Source organism: Cricetulus griseus, chromosome 7 (genome assembly GCF_003668045.3).
Source record: "Cricetulus griseus strain 17A/GY chromosome 7, alternate assembly CriGri-PICRH-1.0, whole genome shotgun sequence".
NCBI classification, from domain to species: domain Eukaryota; kingdom Metazoa; phylum Chordata; class Mammalia; order Rodentia; family Cricetidae; genus Cricetulus; species Cricetulus griseus.
This window is the reverse complement of record NC_048600.1, coordinates 127772041-127790459: the sequence shown is the minus strand read 5'-3', so window position 1 is coordinate 127790459 and position 18419 is coordinate 127772041. Positions and strand designations below refer to the sequence as shown.

The 18419-nt window shown below is 53.1% G+C and overlaps 1 protein-coding gene across 1 annotated transcript; it reads right to left on the bottom strand.

Moving 5' to 3' along the window:
- Positions 1 to 33: 33 nt before the first annotated feature.
- On the bottom strand, positions 34 to 17511 carry Slc9a3r1 (SLC9A3 regulator 1). The gene is made up of 6 exons (XM_027425734.2): positions 16887 to 17511; positions 4780 to 4941; positions 3849 to 4002; positions 2172 to 2212; positions 1127 to 1216; positions 34 to 905 (listed from the first exon to the last, which is right to left on the bottom strand). Exons 1-6 carry the CDS (start codon positions 17310 to 17312, stop codon positions 714 to 716), a joined length of 1065 nt encoding a protein of 354 aa, XP_027281535.1. The 5' UTR covers positions 17313 to 17511; the 3' UTR covers positions 34 to 713.
- Positions 17512 to 18419: the final 908 nt, after the last annotated feature.

Below are 18419 nucleotides of genomic sequence, written 5' to 3'. Positions count from 1 at the left end.
ATGAGGCAAAGCTCCAAAGGAAGACACACAGGCTCAGGCTGCTTAAAGGAACCAGTGAATTTCTGAAGACATGTCCTTACAGTGGTGGCACCTGGCTCAGTACAGGCAGAGGCTGCCAGGGTTTCCCCGTGCCACCCAGGTCGTTCAGGGTGAGAGTAGAAACCAAAATTTAAGGATGAGGCTGTTGCCATGCTCTGGGTACAAACAACCAGGAAAATCACAAGAATCATTAAAAGAGCCCCTCTAAATTCTGCAGTGCTACACTCTAAAAAAAAAAAAAAAAAATCAAATGGACCTAAGAAGGCCAAACCATAGCTGTGAGGACCTTGGGCACCCTGACCCTTATGAGCAATGGCTGCAACAGTCAAGTCCCTGGTCAGCCCTGGACTTGGTCATCACATGTAGTCGAGGGAGGTCCAAAGGTCCACACTTGGTGCAGGTCCCGGTGATGTCCTAGGCAGACTGGTGGGGGTACACTGGGTAGGATGAAGCCCTCAGGGAGGAGTAAGGGGATGGGACAGAAACCTTCCCCTTCCCTAAGGTGGGCAAGAACAGAATTCCTAGGAAACTCAGATGTGTCAGGAAGGTGTGGGGGGGGGGATGCTGATTTGAATGTTGATTGGTGGGTGATTGGGGGAGGAGGAGGAGCTAGGTTGGGTGGGTGGGTGGGTGTGCTGGTCCACTCTCCAGCGCTGGCCAGGGGTGGCCGGTGTTCAGAGGTTGCTGAACAGTTCATTTTTCTTGCTCCAGTCCATCTGCGGGGCCCGCTTGCTACTGCGCTTCTGGTGGGCCCTCTCTTTAGCCACAGCCAAGGAGATGTTGAAGTCCAAGATGGGGTCGGAGGAGGAGGAGGTAGATGAGGGCTCTGTAGACTCCTGTCTCTTGGGACTGTCTTGGGAATTTAGCTGTGAAAAGGAGGAAAGAGTCAGTGTCTACCCCTAAGGGCTCCCCGGTCCTTGGCCTCAGAGAGGTGGATCCCTTGGGGCCATGGTCAAAGTAGCCAGGTCACAAGAACAAACTGCACCTCCCCATGTGACCTCAAAGGCAGGCTAGTGTGCCAGGAACCAGAGTGGCCTGGAAATGGCTTCCTGTAACTCAGCCACCAGCCCCCACAGGGCCTGCCTACCTCCTCACTGGTATCGCTGGAGGCGGATCTCACCAGGGCTGGCCTGGGGCTCTCTGAGGCTGCCTCTACCAGGGCTTCACGGCTGCTCTCCTGGCACAGAAAGGAAAAAGTATGGGTTGGCAGGGGCTGAGAAAAGAACCCTTACGAGAGAAGGGTCCTCGCTCAGGCTTGGCCACCCACCCAGATTCCAGATTTATCTTGCTGCATTCCTAAAAGGATTGGGGCAGCCTGGTCCCAGCCATCACCTGGGCGGGGGCGGGACTGTGGAATCTCTCATCCTCCCCAGCGCTTTTGAGCTTTTGAGCGCTGACTCATTTTTTTTGGATCAGCAACCCAAGAGGGGCTTCTTGGAGCACAGGACCACCAAGGTCCTCCTGTTAGGCATGAGGAGCATATACAATCCCTTAACCTCTTGCAGCCCTCTCCAGGTCCTAACCCCAAAGTAGCCAACCAGGGTCTTTAGGGAATAAGATGACAGAAAGTTCTAGAACCAAGGATGGGTGGCAAAAGGTGGGGACCATGGCTTGATTCTTGTCTCCACTAGGTCCCTGTGGAGTAAGGAAGCCTTCAAAGTGCTCTTGCCAACTCCAGGCTCTGTGGTCTGATTCTGAGACAGCCCATGCCAGAGTAGAGGTTTTGGCTGGGCGTGAGCCTGGCACTCAGCCCCTTCCTGGGTCCTTCCATGGCCTCAGCTGGCTCCCAGCCTCACCCCCTTCCCTTCTGCCCAAGGGGAGGGACTTTGTTCTTCCAACTCAGACTGGAAGTAGCAGGACCAACAGCCAGACACTGAGGCTCTGTTCTTGGGGGGAAGAATGGCCTCTTCTGTATGGTGGGAGTTGGAGGCGGGGGCTGCCGAGGGGCCCCAGGCAAGCCTTTCCCAAGTGATAGCCTTACCCCTGACGGGCTGGGGTACCCTGGCAGTCCTATGGATTGGAGCTCAGGAAGAAACTGGAACTGGACCCTGATGTGTCAGCCTGAGCCAGACTCCCAACCATGCTGCCACTCTCCCTGTCCCCATTGAGAAGTGGGTAGAGGACCCCCTTACCTTCTGTATCTCTCCATTGGTGAAGGGCTCAGGCAAGGGGCCTAGATGAGGGAGACAGCAAAGGTCAGTCTAAAGACTTTGGGGAAGGAGAGCAGAGGAGGCCAGAGCTATGCCCTGGGCAGCTCACCAGACCTCATACTGGAGGTCAAAGGCCACAGTGTTTTTGGCTGAAACCTACTGTATGTAATTTGACATTTTGATGACCCAGTGCCCAGAAAGATTGTTTGACAATTTCAGAAAACAAGACCCCACTACAGTGCCATACTTTGGTATTTTCAACTACAACTTACTCTTACAATGTCTCATTTGGCAAACTGGAGGAACTTTTTTGGGTGTGTGCATAGGAGGATCACACTTGAGGAGGGCTACTTGATGCTGACTGGCAACTTGTGATAGACAAGACAGCTCCCTTTAACAGTAATACTTGGTGCAGTGCTGGGGGCCAAACACACAGCCCTCCGTATACTAATTAGTGCTCTACCACTGAGCTACCTTTCTGGGCCTAGCTTGACATCTGACCCAGAATGCCAAGATGCCAGGCTTGCAGGAGCGCTAAGATGGGATGGAGTTCTAGGGTAGCCAGTCAAAAAACAGATCACCTGTGTGTGGCCAGAGAGATGGCTCAGTGGTGACCTGATTACCTGAGTTGGATCTCCAGGACCCAGATGGTAGAAGAGAGAACTGACCTCCACCCACATCCACCCTAGGGCAGGGCTGGGCCTTGGTATTCACACCTCTCAGGGGCTGAAGGCAGATTTAGGGCCACACCTCAGATTATATAGCTGGCACCTGCTGCCTTGGAAAGACAATAATGGCAACTGTCTGGCATCTGGAAATGAGGGGACAAGGAGGTGCAAAGGCAATGTCCTGAGCAGAGTCAGGAGAGGCCAGTGAGAGAGAAAGTCAGCCCCCGGCTTTCGGCTTGGGGGAAGGCTGGTCCACCTCCAGAGACTAGTGAAGATGGTGTGGTGCCTCTGTATATTAGGTTCTGAGACCCGTGAATCCTCCACACTGCATCCGCCTCGGAGATCTGAGCTATGTGAACCCATTGCAAAGTCCAGACAGGTTTCACTTTCGGCATAGCACAACAGAGCACACTTCCAGAGCCATCTTCCCAGGCAGAAAGTCTGGACTAAGGAGTAGGGGTGCTCAGCCCCTCCTGCTGTGTGGTGTGGTGTGGTGGCCCTACTCACTTTGGCTTGGCTTGAACAGGAAGAGGTGCCAGGCTTGGCAAGATGAGAGTGGGGGAGGGGGAGAGGGCAGGGGCCCAGGGACTGAAGGGGACCCACTACTCTCCAGAGCCAGCAAGCCTGAGTTTCCAAGGCAACTTGACAAAGGGGGAGGGGAGCACTGGGCCCCTGTCACTGGACTCTGATCTGCCCAGCAAAGGCTGGAGGCTGCTCCAGAGTTAACTCTTTCCTCTCAGAGGGACCGTCAGTCTGAGAACTCACTGGACTAGGGAGAGGCCCAGGCCGTGCTTGGTACTGAATCTCATCCCTCCTTCATGTTAATTGTGGTTAATTACCATCAGCTGCCACCTTTAGACGCTCATGGCCCATCCCAGCTTCTACTCTCCTCCAACCTGTGCTATTGGGTCTCTCCTTACAATCCGAGAAGCTACCCCCCATTTCTGGCCAAGTCTTAGGCACTTGGCCACACACCCAGCTGTGCACTCACCATCCAGGTGTTCCTGTGACGGGATCACTTTGCACTTCTTGAAGAACTCATCAGTCTCCTTGTCTACCACCAGCAGCTTGGCCTCATCCCCTCCAGCCTTGATGGCAGATACCACGTCCCCATGCTGCTTGCCCTCCATGCAGACACCATTGACCTGTGAGGCAGGGCAGGGACGGGGGTCACCCACACAGGTCTCAGTGCTGGGGAGGGCAGGTGGAAGAGGTCCCACCCGGGAATGCTGAATCCCCACATGTGCCTAGTCCCGAACCCAGCCAGCCAGCAGTTCTCTGACAGTCAGTTGGGAAGCAAGACAAATGGGAAGCGCCAAAGAAAATACCCAGAGGAGACTATGCAAACACAGCTGTGAGCAAGGGGAGGCCTGGGAGCCCGGGCTGGGCTCTCCTCTGACCTCCCTCTCTGGGCCTTGGTTTTCTCACGTGTAAAGTGAGAAGTCTTGGAAGAGCTGATCTGTGGCTCTAAGGTTCTCACACTGTGATTCTGGGACCAGCCCAAGCATTTAGTTCACATTTCCTCTGTCGTGAGCACAGCCGAAGAACAGTGTCTCAAAGCTGAACTCAGGAGAGGGTGTTGGGTCCATCCTTGTGCCTGGCCCAGAGTGCTCAGGCATCAGGAAGGCCGTGCTGGTGGCCTCTGGCATCTACCTGGATTTTGGCAGATAAATCCTGGGTGTAGAGTGTGCATTTGGTAAAGCAGAACCATTAAGCCTGTCTAGTCCCATTTACCACTTAGCACCTATCCTTTCTGTGCCTCTACTCTACCTGTGCAGCTGCCCACCGTCCAGCACCTCTGTCTGCACTGCCCACATCCCATGGGTTAATCAAACCACAGACGGTACGAGGCTGCCCCCAAGCAGCAAAGATCAGGAAGGAAGAGCCTGGGAGAGTACAGAGAATGTTGTACAGGGTATCACCTCCACAATGCGGTCTTGGGCTCGGAGTCCAGAGGCCTCTGCGGGGGAATCTGGGTCCACTGCTCGGATGAACTGGCCTGGCTTAGACTTGTCGCTGTGCAGGTTGAAGCCATAGCCATTGGGGCCTTTCTTCATGGTGCAGAGCCGAGGCCGGAGCTCACGCTGTGGGGATGTAGGAAGCAGCCATGTCATTCCACAATGTCCCAATACCACCTTCTCCAACTCCACTCTCCTCCAGTGGTGATTGGAGCCCACAGAGCAAGGCAAGAGAATCTGGCCCAGGGTTCAGATATGAATAGACACTTAGCACTGAAGTAAGCCGACTGGCTCTGGGTGAGCCACCGTCTTGCCTGGGCTAGGTTCCCTCCTGGATTCTACTACTCATGTGTTTGGTCTTATCCTTTTCCACCCACGGCTCATCTGGTCCTCCTAGGCCTGGCTGGGCACCTGAGACTCATGAGTGGGCACCTGGCCCCTGTATCTGTTCTCTGTTGTGAGAGCATGGATAGCTGTTTACTGAAAGCTGGCCAGTTTGTTTACAGTAAAGGTTTTCATCTCTAGTGGGCTCCCTCCTCGACTCCAGTGAGCCAAATGGCCCAGCCAAATGTGACCCTGATAACCTGAAACCCAGCAGGTGGCTGGGGGAAGAGTCCTGGGGTAGATGGGACTTTTAGCTCTAGATCCAGCCAAGGATATAGGGAGCAACAGAGGTGTGTGTGTGTGTGTGTGTGTGTGTGTGTGTGTGTGTGTGTGTGTGTGTCTAATCCCCCAAGGATTCATATGGGGAGGAGACCATGAAAGAGGGCTGGGCCAATGTGGTCAGACCGTGGCCTGGAAAGCAGGGCCTGTTACTTTTTGGGTTGTTGATTTTTTGTTTTGTTTTGTTTTGGAGACAGGGTTTCTCTGTGTAACTCTGTAGACCAGGCTGGTCTCAAACTCTGAGATCTGCCTGCCTCTGCCTCCTGGGTGCACCACCACCGCCTGGCCTCTTCCTTTTAACAGTATTTATTTATTTAGTGTGTGTGAGAGAGAGCATGAGTATGACATAGCCCACAAACGGGGTTAAAGGGCAACTTGTGAGAGTTGGTTCTCTCCTTTCACAATTGGGAGTCAGGTCATCAGACTTGGTGGCAAGTGCCTTGACCCACTGAGCCATCTCACCGCCACCCCTCTTTCCCCTGAAAGACATAAGCTAGTGTCTTTTGTGCACCCTGGCATTAGCTGGGACAATTTCAATATCTTCCGTCCTCTTTGGGCAGCTCAGCTCTGAAGCTACAGTCTTGATGCTTTCATGACACAGGCTGACAGATGGACAGACACTGGACACGAGCCTACAGAAGCTGGAGGCTCTGCAAGCCCTACCCGAGCTCCACCCTGACCCCAACTCCAAGCCTGGGGCAAGCCTGTTCTCCACTGGCTGGAACCCTAGTTGCCACCTACCCTATGGGGCAACAAAGTGCTCCTACTAGCTTGTGACTTGGGGCGAATCATTTCCATTTCTGGGTCTCAGGGTCTTCCTTTCTAGAGGTGTTTATTGCTACCTGCTTCTCTGGGTTGCTGCTGAGGCCCAATGACACAGTATAAAGCCACACTTTGAACTTCCCAGTGCCTGCCCAGACCTGGATGTTGCCATTGTTCTCACTAAGTCCCCAAGCATACCAGGACTTTGCCATTGTTCTTGCTACTAAGGAACAAGCATGTAACTCTGAGATACTACTGGGTTGGGGAGGGTAGTGGCTAGATTGCTCTGAAACCCAAATCCTCAGCTGGGGGTACAAAAGGCAAGGGAGGGGAAGAGGAGGGAGGAGTAAAGGGAAAGCTTTGGGGCCTCCAGCCTCACCTTACCAGCATTGCCATCCCAAAGAAGAGATTGCTGGTTGGGGTAAGGTACTTGCTGCCAAGCTCAGCCCGAGTTTGCTCTCCAAGACCCACAGGGTGGAAAGAGAGAAGTGACTCCCACAGGTTGTCCTATGACCATGGCACTCCCACCCCACACAACATAATACATATGTTCACACAGTAAATTTTAAAGATGTAAAAAAAAAAAAAAATGCTTGGGCAGGCTTTGTGTACCTGTGTTCAGGATGTTGGTGAGGAATGTAAAGAGTCCAGAAGACAGAAGGTGACAGTCGGGATTTTCCATAGTGGTTACTTACCCAGATCCCAGAGACCCCTCACCTCAAACAGCAAAGACAACCAAATGAGTAGCAAAAAGAGGGTACCACAGGAGGCCCCTCCTTCCCTCAGCCTATCCAGCCCTTCACCTGCTGTGACCTAGCCCCTCCAGGAGCCCACCCCCACCTCCAGAACCATGTAGTTCCGGGAGTGAGGAGTCTCTTCCTTGCAGCTAATCCCCGCACAAAGCTGCCACAGGCCCTCCCCCAGGCTGCCTAGGTGAGCTGAACAGGTCTGACGAGTTGCTGCCACCAGGACAGACGGGCTCAGCTTTCTACCTTAGCCACACACCTCCTCTGGCCCTCAGTGTGTGGAATCCCAGCTTGCCTTCCACTCCCCCCGCCCCCCCCAGGATTCCCTTTCCCCAGACTTCCCACAGCAGCCTGGCTGAAGCTGGTTAGCTGTTTTTGAGACAGGGAAATTACAACACAGAAAGGTTAAAGCCCACTCAGTCTGACTAGAGACTTGCTTTCCTCCCACCACAACATCGGGCTTGCCCTTAAGCGTTGAGTCCAGAACTAGGCAGCCTGGAGTGAAGCCTAGTGATAGGCAGATGGTGGGGGCGCTTCTCACACTGACCAGGTGTCTGGGAGCTAATGAAACCACAGGCTTCCTTCCGGGAGCTCCACGCCTCTTGCAGCCAGAGCCCCAACCTGAGTGGAAGGATAAAGCCTGGCCTAGGTGACGAGGCTGTGAGCATGCCCGGGCTGGCACTGTGGCTAGAGCCAGGCTGAGGGTTCAGGAGGGGTGGCTCCCTAGTACTGGGCAGGGCTGGGCTAGGTGTCTCTGTGATGCCCACCTTCCAGTTCCAAGTCTGTGCTTTGGGGTTTCCCTACCGCACCTCAGCATCCCCTTTCTAGTGACATGTCATCAGAGTTCAAAGGTCCACTTTGCATCCTTCTGGCAGCATGAGGACCAGGAAGACTTAGAGGATCCTGCCTAAGGGGATAAGACATCCTCTACTCTATTGCCCTCTGGGTGGCTCTGTGGTTGATCCAGGGGTCTGTGGGTGGTAGCGTAGGTGACTGGTATTCTAGAAAGCCCGGTCTATGAAGCACTCACAGACCCTTCCATGCTAATGGGTCCCTTTCAGAAGTCTCTCTAGAGCAGTGGTTCTCAACCTGTGTGTCAGGACCCCTTTGGGGGTCGAACGACCCTTTCACAGGGGTCATACATCAGATATCTTGCATGTCAGATATTTTCATGATGATTTACTGTAGCAAAATTATAGTTATAAAGTACCATCGAAAATAGTTTTATGACTGGGGTCACCACAATACCAGGAACTGTATTAAAGGGTCCCAGCATTGGGAAAGTTGAGAACTACCGTTTTAGGTCTCTTCCTTCACAAGTGGGGGAGGGAGGGGTGTTTGAAACTTTCAGAGAAACAAGCCTATTCCCTTCCTGTCCCCATGAACTGTCAATGCAGCTGCTGAGTCAGCCCGTCCCAGCTTGGGTGGAGCTTAGAAGAGTCCCCTGGGGGCAGGCCCCTGGTTCCCAGGCCTCAAGTCAAGTAGAGATGGGGGAGGGGCAAGGTACCAGAGCTTGGATTGTGCCTCTGGGAAAAGAGATAGAGGGGGGAAAAACTCCACACAATCTTGGGCTTGGTGTGCGTGCCCCCTCTACCTTAAACAGCCTTACGACTTGTGCCAACTCCAGTAGAAGCAATAGCATGGGACGGGGTGCAGGGGGGAGGGGGAGCACCTTCATGGGAACATGGGCCCAGAGGCTAGATACAGCCTCCACATAAACTTCCAAAGTAAAATACAGGACAGGCTCAGGAGACTGGAGACAGAGGCAAAAGCCCCAGGCAATGGTGGCAGAGGGTGTCAATGGACCTGAATGATGCTGGACTGAGCCTCCCTTTCAGCTTTCCAGAGAGGTCCAGGAGCATTGCTTCCAAACCCTCCTCAAGGAGCCTTCTCCCTTCTTCAGAGGGCTGCCCCTTGACTCTCTGCCCCAGGGTTCAAACCCACCCTAAGAAGCCAGGCCAACATCTCCTCCCGCCCTTTGTAGGCCAGGGAGAAGATGGGGACCACGGAATTCAATAGTCACCACCCACACATGGGCCACCTGGAAAGCCGAGGAAAGTCGATACCTTAGTCCTAGTGCAGTCTCTGGGGAGCAGGCCCAAGGCCGCTCCATGCTCCCCCTTGAGGGAGGTCCGCTGGGTGGCTGGGGGACCAATGTCTCTTTGGGCCCAGCTCCTCCCTGGCTGATACCATGGTGATGGGCTCAGGAGAAACAGCAGGGCAATTTCTAGCACTTCCCAAGGGCCTCTCAGTTCCAGGCCCCAGCAGCAATGGCTGTGAGAGTGGGAAGACCCCCAGGGTGGCCAGGGAATACTTTCTAAGACTGTCCTTCCCCAGCCTAGCCCAGCCCAGCTCAGCCCAGGGCTCTTATTTATGGAAATAAGCTGGTGTCCTGCTGTCCCACACAGGGGAAGTAGCCCCAGATAGAGATGGGGGACTAAGAGGGGTCAGGAGGAGGAGCCTTTGTGGGGAGAGGCTGGGGACATTTCTGCTTTGCTGCGGGAAGCAGCTAGGGTTTATTTCCCATGGACTTGGGGGACATAGGCTTGGAGCTGGCATTGTTCCTCAAGTAAGCTTGATGGAAATGGCTTGATTCTGCAGAGGGTTGCCACATAAAGGCAGCATGGAACACTGCCCTTTAGGCAGGCTGAGAAGTGACCAGGGGCTTGGAACTCTGCGCCACTTCAGCCCCTGTAGGCTAAAGATGTCCTCTGCTCACTCCTGATGTGGGCTTGGCTACTACCAAGCCTGATGTCATTTCAAGTTCCCTGTAGGATCCTTCCTCTCTTCATCTGTACAAGAACACTTCTGTTCCCAATTGCTTTGTGTGTGTGCGAGCGCTCACGTGTGTGGTGGTCCTTGTAGGAGCCAGGTAGCAGGAGGAACCAGGAGAGCTAAAACGGGGGCTGCTGCAGATACACCAATACTCCTGAGCCAGGTCCTTGCTCTCACTAGTGTCTGTGGTCAGTGCTGGACAGACAGACTTATGGTGAAGCAGAGTTCCGCTCTGTTTTCTCCCAGGCTGGGGAAGCCTGAGACAGAGCAGGCTGGTACCTGGGCTACTGCCTAGCTGGACACCATCCAAGGCTGGCCGCCAGGTGCCTTCCTGCCTGCCCGGCAGGCAGTCCTCCATCACCAACCCCCACCCTTCTCCCAGAGTTTGCAGATTTATGGGCTGTCCCAAGAGGCTAAGCAAGGACATTCAAGGAGCTCATTGTGAAACTGTGGCTCATTATTGAAAAAACAAATAGCTGTCATTTACTGAATGTGTAATATGGACTAGGCACTATGCTGGGGGCTTCATATATATTTTCTCATATAAACCCCAATTGTACTCTGTAAGGGAGATATGCCCGCATTTCAGAGGGGAAAGCAAAGTTCAAAGAATAAATAGTCCAACTACACATGCTTGATAACAGGAGAGAGCAGGATTTGAACTCAAGGCTGGACAAGCTCTACAGAGTACAAATATAACAGACATGTAGGGAACCCTCAAAAAGAACCAGGCATGGGGGCAATGGCAATGCCAGGAGGCCAGCCTAGTCTACACAGTGAGTTCTAGCACCGCTCCCACCCCCAGGGGATACAGTCAAAATGTAATCAAAATACAAAATATTATCGTATCTCAAGTGTGGGTCTGTTTAAAAACTTGAAATAGTTTCTGGGTGTGGTGGCACAAGCCTTTAATCCCAACACTTGGAAGGCAGAGGCAGGTGGATCTCCAAGTTTGAGGCCAGCCTGGTCTACAGAGTGAGTTCTAGGACAGCCAGGACTACATACAAAGAAATCCTGTCTCAACAAACAAACAAACAAACAAACAGAAAGAAAGAGTTTACCTCTTTTTATTTTTGCAGACTGAACATCTCTAATCTAAAAATGTGAAGTGCAAATTGCTCCAAAAATCTGAATTTTTTTCCCGACAAGGTCACCTGTAACCCAGGTTGATCTGGCCTCAAGTTCACTACAGATCCAATAATGACCTCCTGCCTCTACTTCCCAGAAGACTAAGGATTATAGGTGAGTGCCATTATGCTCAGGGCATCGACAGAAAGAATTACATCTTTACTCCCCAAATCTGAAATTTTTGGCATGGTATCACACATGGAAAATTCCATACTAGGAAGCTTTGGTTCCTAAACAAAATGTGATTACTCCCAGGCTGTGTGTAGAAACTACACTGAAACAGAGGTGAATTTCATCTTGGGTCTGGACCCTGTATCTCAGGTTTGTGTAAGTTCTTCCGAAGCTGGCACACATCCATAATTCAGAACACTTCTAGTCCCAAGAATGTCAGATAAGGGATATCGACCTGCACCAGGTCCCACGGCCAGCATACTTCCTCCTGGACAGTTCATGTGGCCAGTGGCTCAAAACTCAGCTGCCTCACTTTCTACCACTATGTTTCAGGGACAGCCCCAAATAGGATCTACTCTTGAGCTTGCTATGGGCATTGGGGCTGCCACCTGACAAGGAAGTGTTGAGGCTGCCTTTGTATCTGAACTGAGTGAGATTTGAATCTGGCCAATGCTCTCTGCATGTTACCATGTTGCCTTTGAAGTCATGGGACCCTCAGGAGATCTATAGCTTGTCCTTATGTAGGACTGAAAGATTGCTGTGGCTTCGGTGTGAAGAGTGTGCTGCTGTCCTACCTGCAGGGGGAGGTTCAGTCAACAGACAAAGCCAGCCTCCTGCAGCTTGTGCTACAGGGGTACTAGCAAGGGAAAGCAGAGGTGGGAGGGGCGGGTAGGGGTTAAGACTTTATTTCCCAGGCTCCACCTCACCCATGAAGGGATAGGAACTACCCCTTCTGGGCTGAACTACTTCTAGGAGACATCCATACCTTTCTGAAGACAGAATGCCTAAACGCTCTGGTTCCAAGAGGAACCTTAGTTACCCCAATCCCTGCAGGAAGCTGGTTCAAAGCACCCTGAATCTCCAATTTTACATGTTTGTGTTGCTGGGGTTTTAACCTGCAGCCTTGTATATACCAGACAAACTATCACTGAGCACAAAGAAGCCTGAGTTTATGACACTGTGATGGTCCTAATTTACCTGGAGAGCCAGGCCCTGAAGTACAACCCAACTGTGTGGCCAAAGGGAGGTACACAGAGTGGGGTCATGGCTGGGGAGCCAAGATGCCTTGCTTTCTAGCTGAGAGTCATCTTAATAGCTATCTCCATCCCTGTAAGAGACCCGCCTGGGGTGATGGTAATGACATGCACTAAATATTTTTCCTTTCCAGATAGGTCCACCTACCTTAGGACAGTTAGTAAACAACAGTCATCATCAGCTATAGTTCACTTTCCCCAGAGAAAAGGCCACATCTCCAACCGCCTTTGACATTGCTCCTAGGCCTTCAAACTCCTAGGCATTCCCCAACTTTCCCAGAGCCTGGGGGTGGGGTGGGGTGGGGTTTTCCTTCCCCATTGATCTGGGGTTTCCTGAGAAGGAAGCTCCTTTCTGCCTCTAACACAATCATTCCAGAAAGAAAAACTTACCAATGGCCTGAGGCTAAGAAGCAGGGGGTCTGTAGGTCTCATCATGTAGCCCTGGCTGGCTTGGAACTTGCTAATGTAGACCAGGCTGGCCTCAAACTCATGGAGCTCTACCTGCCTCTGTTTCCCTGTGTGCTGGGACTAAAGGTATGCACTACCACAATGGGCACACCTGTCCATTTCAAAGCCAAACACCCAGTAGATTCCTTCCAAGTCAGCCCTTCTGAAGCTTCATCTTGGCCAAATTAAACCTGTCAGCTAATCATGCCCACCCATCTTTCCTGCTTCCTGGGGTACCAACATTGGCTTTGCTTTGCCTCTAGGATCAGGGTCAAGGCTGGGAGGGACCTGAAGAATCTGAGTGCTTTCCCATTCATGGCTGTTGTCTTGTTGCTCTTCCTAAGACCCCTGCAGGCTGGGGACAGGTATCCTATTTCACTGACTGGAAGCAAAGGCTTGCATGGACTAAGGAACAGTGCCTCAGACCCAGGAAGCAGCAGAGTGGAGACTCTCAACACTACAAAAGGCCTAGACTTTTGGCTTCCCTGTGGAAAGAAAGGGAAGCTGCTAACAGGCAAGGAGTGGTTGATTCCATCTGGGATTCCATCTCTAGGTGTACCGGACACACCAACAAGTCCAGGTGTGCCGAGTGGGGTGAACTGGGACAAAGGTCCCTTATAGCTGCTATGTGTTCACTCATTAATTCAAAAACACTTACTGAACACCTCCCTATAGTAGGTACGGAGCAGTATTGGTGACAGAATAAAAATAACCCAAGGCTGTGCCCTGGGGCTTCCGATGTATTAGAGGTGGCAGCTGTGAACACATGAACACAGTGACACGAGGGGATTCAGATCTTTAGCATGATTGGGAATGAGCCGGGCTGTGGGGAGGGTGGGTTGCCAATTTTGTGGAGAACCATGGTACTATATAGAACTATTATTATAGCTAGTATTAAATATTGATGCAGTTGGGTGGTGATGGTGCCTGCCTTTAATCCAGCACTCAGGAGGCAGAGGCAGGTGAATCTCTGTGAGTTCAACACCAGCCTGGTCTACAAGAGCTAGTTCCAGGACAGCCTCCAAAGCCACAGAGAAACCCTGTCTCAAAAAAAACCATAATAATAATAATAATAATAATAATAATAAATACTAATGCAGAATCTGGCCTTGTAGCCCAGGCTGGTCTTGAAGGGGCAATCCTCCCACCTTTGCCTCCCACGTGCTGGGATCATAGGCCTGAACCGCCACACCCAGCTCATCACATAAACATTAAACAACAGTGATCTTTGAGCACTTCTAGAGCTGGGCTTGGCCACAGCTGCACCTGCCCAGGTAGGGAGGAATCATCACTGTGAACTATTTATTACTTCGAATACCAACAATCAACATTTACTGAGTGCGTACTTAGTGCCAGGTATTGAGTGACTTACATGCATCCTTATGTAATCCTAATAACCTCATGAGGTCACTGCCATCATCTCCAACTTACACAATAGGAAACAAAGGCTTAGGGAGATGAAGAAACTGGACTCCAGGCAGTTCAGCTGGTACAGCTGAGCTGGCTCAGGTCTGCCCGGGCCCCACTTTGGGCCAAAGCTCAAGGATTTAGGCCTTGTTCTGTGACTGGTAGGCAAAGACAATAGGAAGCAGGTGAAGGGGGCCAGTGAGACAGCTCAGACAGTAAAACTCTTGCTGTACAAGCATGAGGACCCAAGTTCAATCCCCAGCCCCAGCACCCCGCCCCCCTCCCATAAAAAAGCCAGTTGTAGAGGCTTAGGTTTATAATCCTAGTGCTGGGGAAGTGGAGACAGGAGATCTATGGGGCTCACTGGCCAGTCAGCTTAGCCAGATTCATAAATTCCAGCCTGGTGGGCCTTTAATCCCAGCACTCAGAAGGCAGGAGGATATCTGAGAGTTCAAGCCCAGCCTGGTCCACACAGAGCTCCAAGCCAGCCAAGTGACATAGTGAGGTCCTGTCTCAAAACAAATCAGCCATCCCTACAAATCTAAACTTCCCAGGCCTTAGATACTGTCTTTGGAAACAAGGTGGGGCTCAGTGTGGAGGAGAAGAGCTGTGATCCCAGCATTTGGGAGGCAGAGGCAAGAGAACCTCTATGAGCTGAGGTCAGCCTGGTCTACAGCTCAGCCAGAACTACATACTAAAACCCTGTCTCAATAAAGAAATCTCTTATCTCCTCGGGCCTCAGGAGGCCAGCAGGGATAGCCAATGTTCCAGGCACCTCTCATCACTTGCCCTGTTTGCTCATGGCCCACCAAGATGCCACTCGGTCAGTCTCCTCAACAGCATCATCTTCTGGCTGACACCTCTTGTCACCTGAGAATTGATGAGATTAACAGAGCAGTTCCCGCTCTGCAAACAAATCCAGGCCAAAACTGTCAAATCTCAGTTGAGGAAAGGGGATGCCTCAGTGTTTACTGGCATATTTTGCAATATTGGAAGGGGGGTGGGGGAGTGTCCTTTGGAAGCTCACCACACCATGGGAACTCTATACCAGAGAAACACAGCAGAGTAAAGCTGAAGGGACAGGACTTCTCAAGGTTTGGGCAACAATGAACTTAACCATCTAGCAGGGGACAAGTACTCCCTGGCGTTTTTGATAACTCCTGAAAAGACAGATCATGTTGCCCAATGCTCCTATTTTACAGATGGGAAAAATCAAAGCTCAGAAATCTCCAGGACGGTTTTACTTTGAGTCTCCTGGCCTGAGGAATCTACACAAATGGTGTCCTACTACCACCTGGGGACCCGGATTATGTGTTTTCTCAGAGGACAGATCCCCAAGAGGAAGCCCCCACCCACTCACTGCTTTTAGATACAAAACAGTCTGATACAGAGTCTTGTACATGGCCTCAACACGGCCCTCCAGCACCCAGTAGCATACTCAAAAGGGCAAGGGGAGGAGCCGAGCATGACTGCACGGTGATGAGTATCTGGGGGGTGAGGGGAGGCTGCTGGTTATCTGTTCTGGTGCTAAAGTCCAAAGGAAAAAACAGTGAGGTGGGGGTGGGAGTGAAGGTAATGGTGACTCAATGGACAAAGTTCAAATTGGGTTTGTGCCTAGGAGCAGAGGTCACCTGTTCCAATTTGCGGCCGGGACTCTATTACTGCTTGCCAATGCCAATTTGGCACTGGCAGGAAGTGGGAACCTGGTGGCCCTGGCATTCCCAGCACCGAACTCTGGCAGAACAAGGCTTCTGGTGACCTCACTTCCACCAAACCAGTTGGTACTCTCAGGCTCCGCCTTCAACCTTAAGGCTGAACTGTGTCCTTTCTCTTTTGAGGGAGAATCTTCCTGGCTCCATGGGTACCGTTGCCACAAGTCCCTATCAGGTAGACAGCTAGTACACACGGAAGGGAAGGGACCCTGCTCCCACAGTCTGTTGCCCTGAGCCTGGCCTCCCTCTCTCGTTGCTCTCTAGGGAACGGAGGCTCAGCACAACAGCTCCTGTTTTGCCAGCTGCCCCTCCAGCAGCTGATCCAAACTGGGGTTGTTTGTGGTAAATACCAAACACAGGCAAAACCAACTAGGCGGCTTGCTATGAAGACGCTGGAGTGAGCAGTGACCATACTAAGGCGAGACCACTTGCCCACGGTGGACTCTGCCTGGCCGTATGACTGCTCCCTCCCCCAACCATCTTTCTCCTTCTCCTCCTCTTCTAAGGTCCTCCCACCAGGCTCCCAGATACCAACTAGCGAGCGCTTACTCCTCACATTCCAGAGGATCATAAATCCTCCAGGGTGGCAGAGCCACCACCCCCAAGATGTCTCTGCGCCTCCTCCCTGTACCCCACCCCCACCCTCGCTCGGAGACGCTGGGACTTCCTCTCTTTCTTAGAAGTCACTTTAAGACTAGAGAAGGATGAAGTCCAATAGGTATGAGTTCATGATGTACAAACTAGGGATCCGAGGTGGTGCGGGTAGGACTTCGAGGTCCTTCCCAGGGACCTCTTGTTACTCAGCATCCACGCCAATTTCAGCTACTGTCCACAAGTACTGACGCGGGATGGAGGGAGACAGAGACAGAGAGACAGAGCGAGAGAGCTTGGCTGCAGGCAGGGATAGCCCAGGAAAGGGCTCCAGGGAGTGCGGGATGGGGGACAGAATCCAATGGGAGCCGAGAAGGAGACTGAATTCCTTTGCGTCGCCTCCCCAGAGTTCAAGGGAACCGAAAGTGCAGGCGGCAAAGGCGCTCTGCTCCCCAGCGACCCTGGATAGGGCGATGGGGTCGGGTCGCAGTCCGAGGCTTGCCTCAGGAACTGCGATGGCTTTCGGGTCAGAGGGCAGAAGCCGTTTCCTCCTCGCTGCTCGAGTTTCAGAATAAGTGCTGGACGTCCGGGGCGCCCGAGTCTCTCCGGAATCCCAGTCTCATACCCGCACTTACCCGTTCCAGGTGGCTCTTTTCGGCCTCATTCTGGTCTGTAGCCTGCGCGTCAGCGGCGGCCGGCGGCTCGGCTTGTTCGGACTTCTGGGAGCGCAGCAGGTCCTCCCGGATCGGGACGCCCAGCTTCTTGAGATGCTCGTCCGTCTCGGGGTCGACCACCAGCAGGCGCACGGCGTTGAGCGCCCCGCGGATGCGGCTCACCACCTGCTGATGCGTCTCCTTCTCCACGTTCTCGCCGTTCACCTCCACCAGTCGGTCCCCGGCCAGCAGCCCCGACTTCTCGGCGGGCGAGCCGGGCTCCACCAGCCGGATAAACTGGCCCACCTTGCCCTTCTCCCCGTGTAGGTGGAAGCCGTAACCGTTCGGACCCTTCTCCAGGCAGCAGAGCCGGGGCAGGGGCTCCCCGGCCGCCGCGTCCGCGCTCATCTTGCCCGGAGAACGCTCAGCACGGTTCCCGTCGGAGGCCGGGGACGCACGGCCTTTCTCCCCGCGCCGCGGAGCTCAAGTTGGGAGCTGAGCACAGTACGGGGCACCGTGAGCAGGTGTCCCAGGAACGGCTGCAGCGAACGCACAGGAAGGGAGCGGGCCAATCCCCGCCCTGCGCGGCGTCTGAGCGTTCCACAGCCCGCCCCAGCTCCTAAAGTCGGGGGCGGGGCTGTGCCGTGGGTGTGGATCACCCTGGACCAATCAGAAGCCACAAGATCCGGCTCTTGGGCCGGGGCGAATAATTCTGGCCAATCAGAATGGTGGGGGTGTGGCTTGCACTCGGCGCGGCTCCCCGCAGCGGGAGAAGAAAAGAGAGCCCAGGAAGTGGAAGTGTTTGTTACCAAGTGGGGAGTTGGGCCGATGGGGCGGGGCCCGGGCTGGGGCCGGGGCCGGGTTCCAGGTACTGAGCCCAAGGGCCTCGTGGACTACGCTCTGGTTTTCACGTCGTGGAGGGGGATTTAGAAGTGCCAGTCTCGGGGTAAAGAATCCTCAACGCTTTAACCGCCGTCAGCGAAAGCCTATTTATTGCACAGCTTGGCTGCGGGGGGGGGCGAGGGGAGCGACAGTTGCCTAGGAAACCAACCCACCCCCCCCTACACTCACTCCTCCCCCTCCCCGGGGCCAGCTTAAGAACCGGACGGATGTCTTCTGTAACACAGTAACACTGTAACAGAGTAACTGTAACAGAATAACTCAGCAGCGAGGTTGTTTAAGTAACAAAGTTTCTACTTGTGGAGTCACTGTGCTATCCCAGGACTTGGCGTAAAGGGAAAGTTTGGGCTTTGATCCCTTCTAGGAACGTGCAGGGCGGGGCAGAGGGGCCAAGGCTCCTAGCAGCCCACCTGGAAGACAGGCTGCCAGAGGGTAGATCAGTAAATAATAAATAAAAGGCTTGGTTTTGGCAGCTGCCTTTGGTTCGGGAGAGGGGGCGGGGAGAGGCAGCTTGGTAGTCAATCTCAGGATTCACTCTGGAGGGAATGGAGGCCTGGCTTTTATCAACAGAGAAAGAAAAATGACTTGGATTGTGAGATAAGCTTTCCAGCTCAC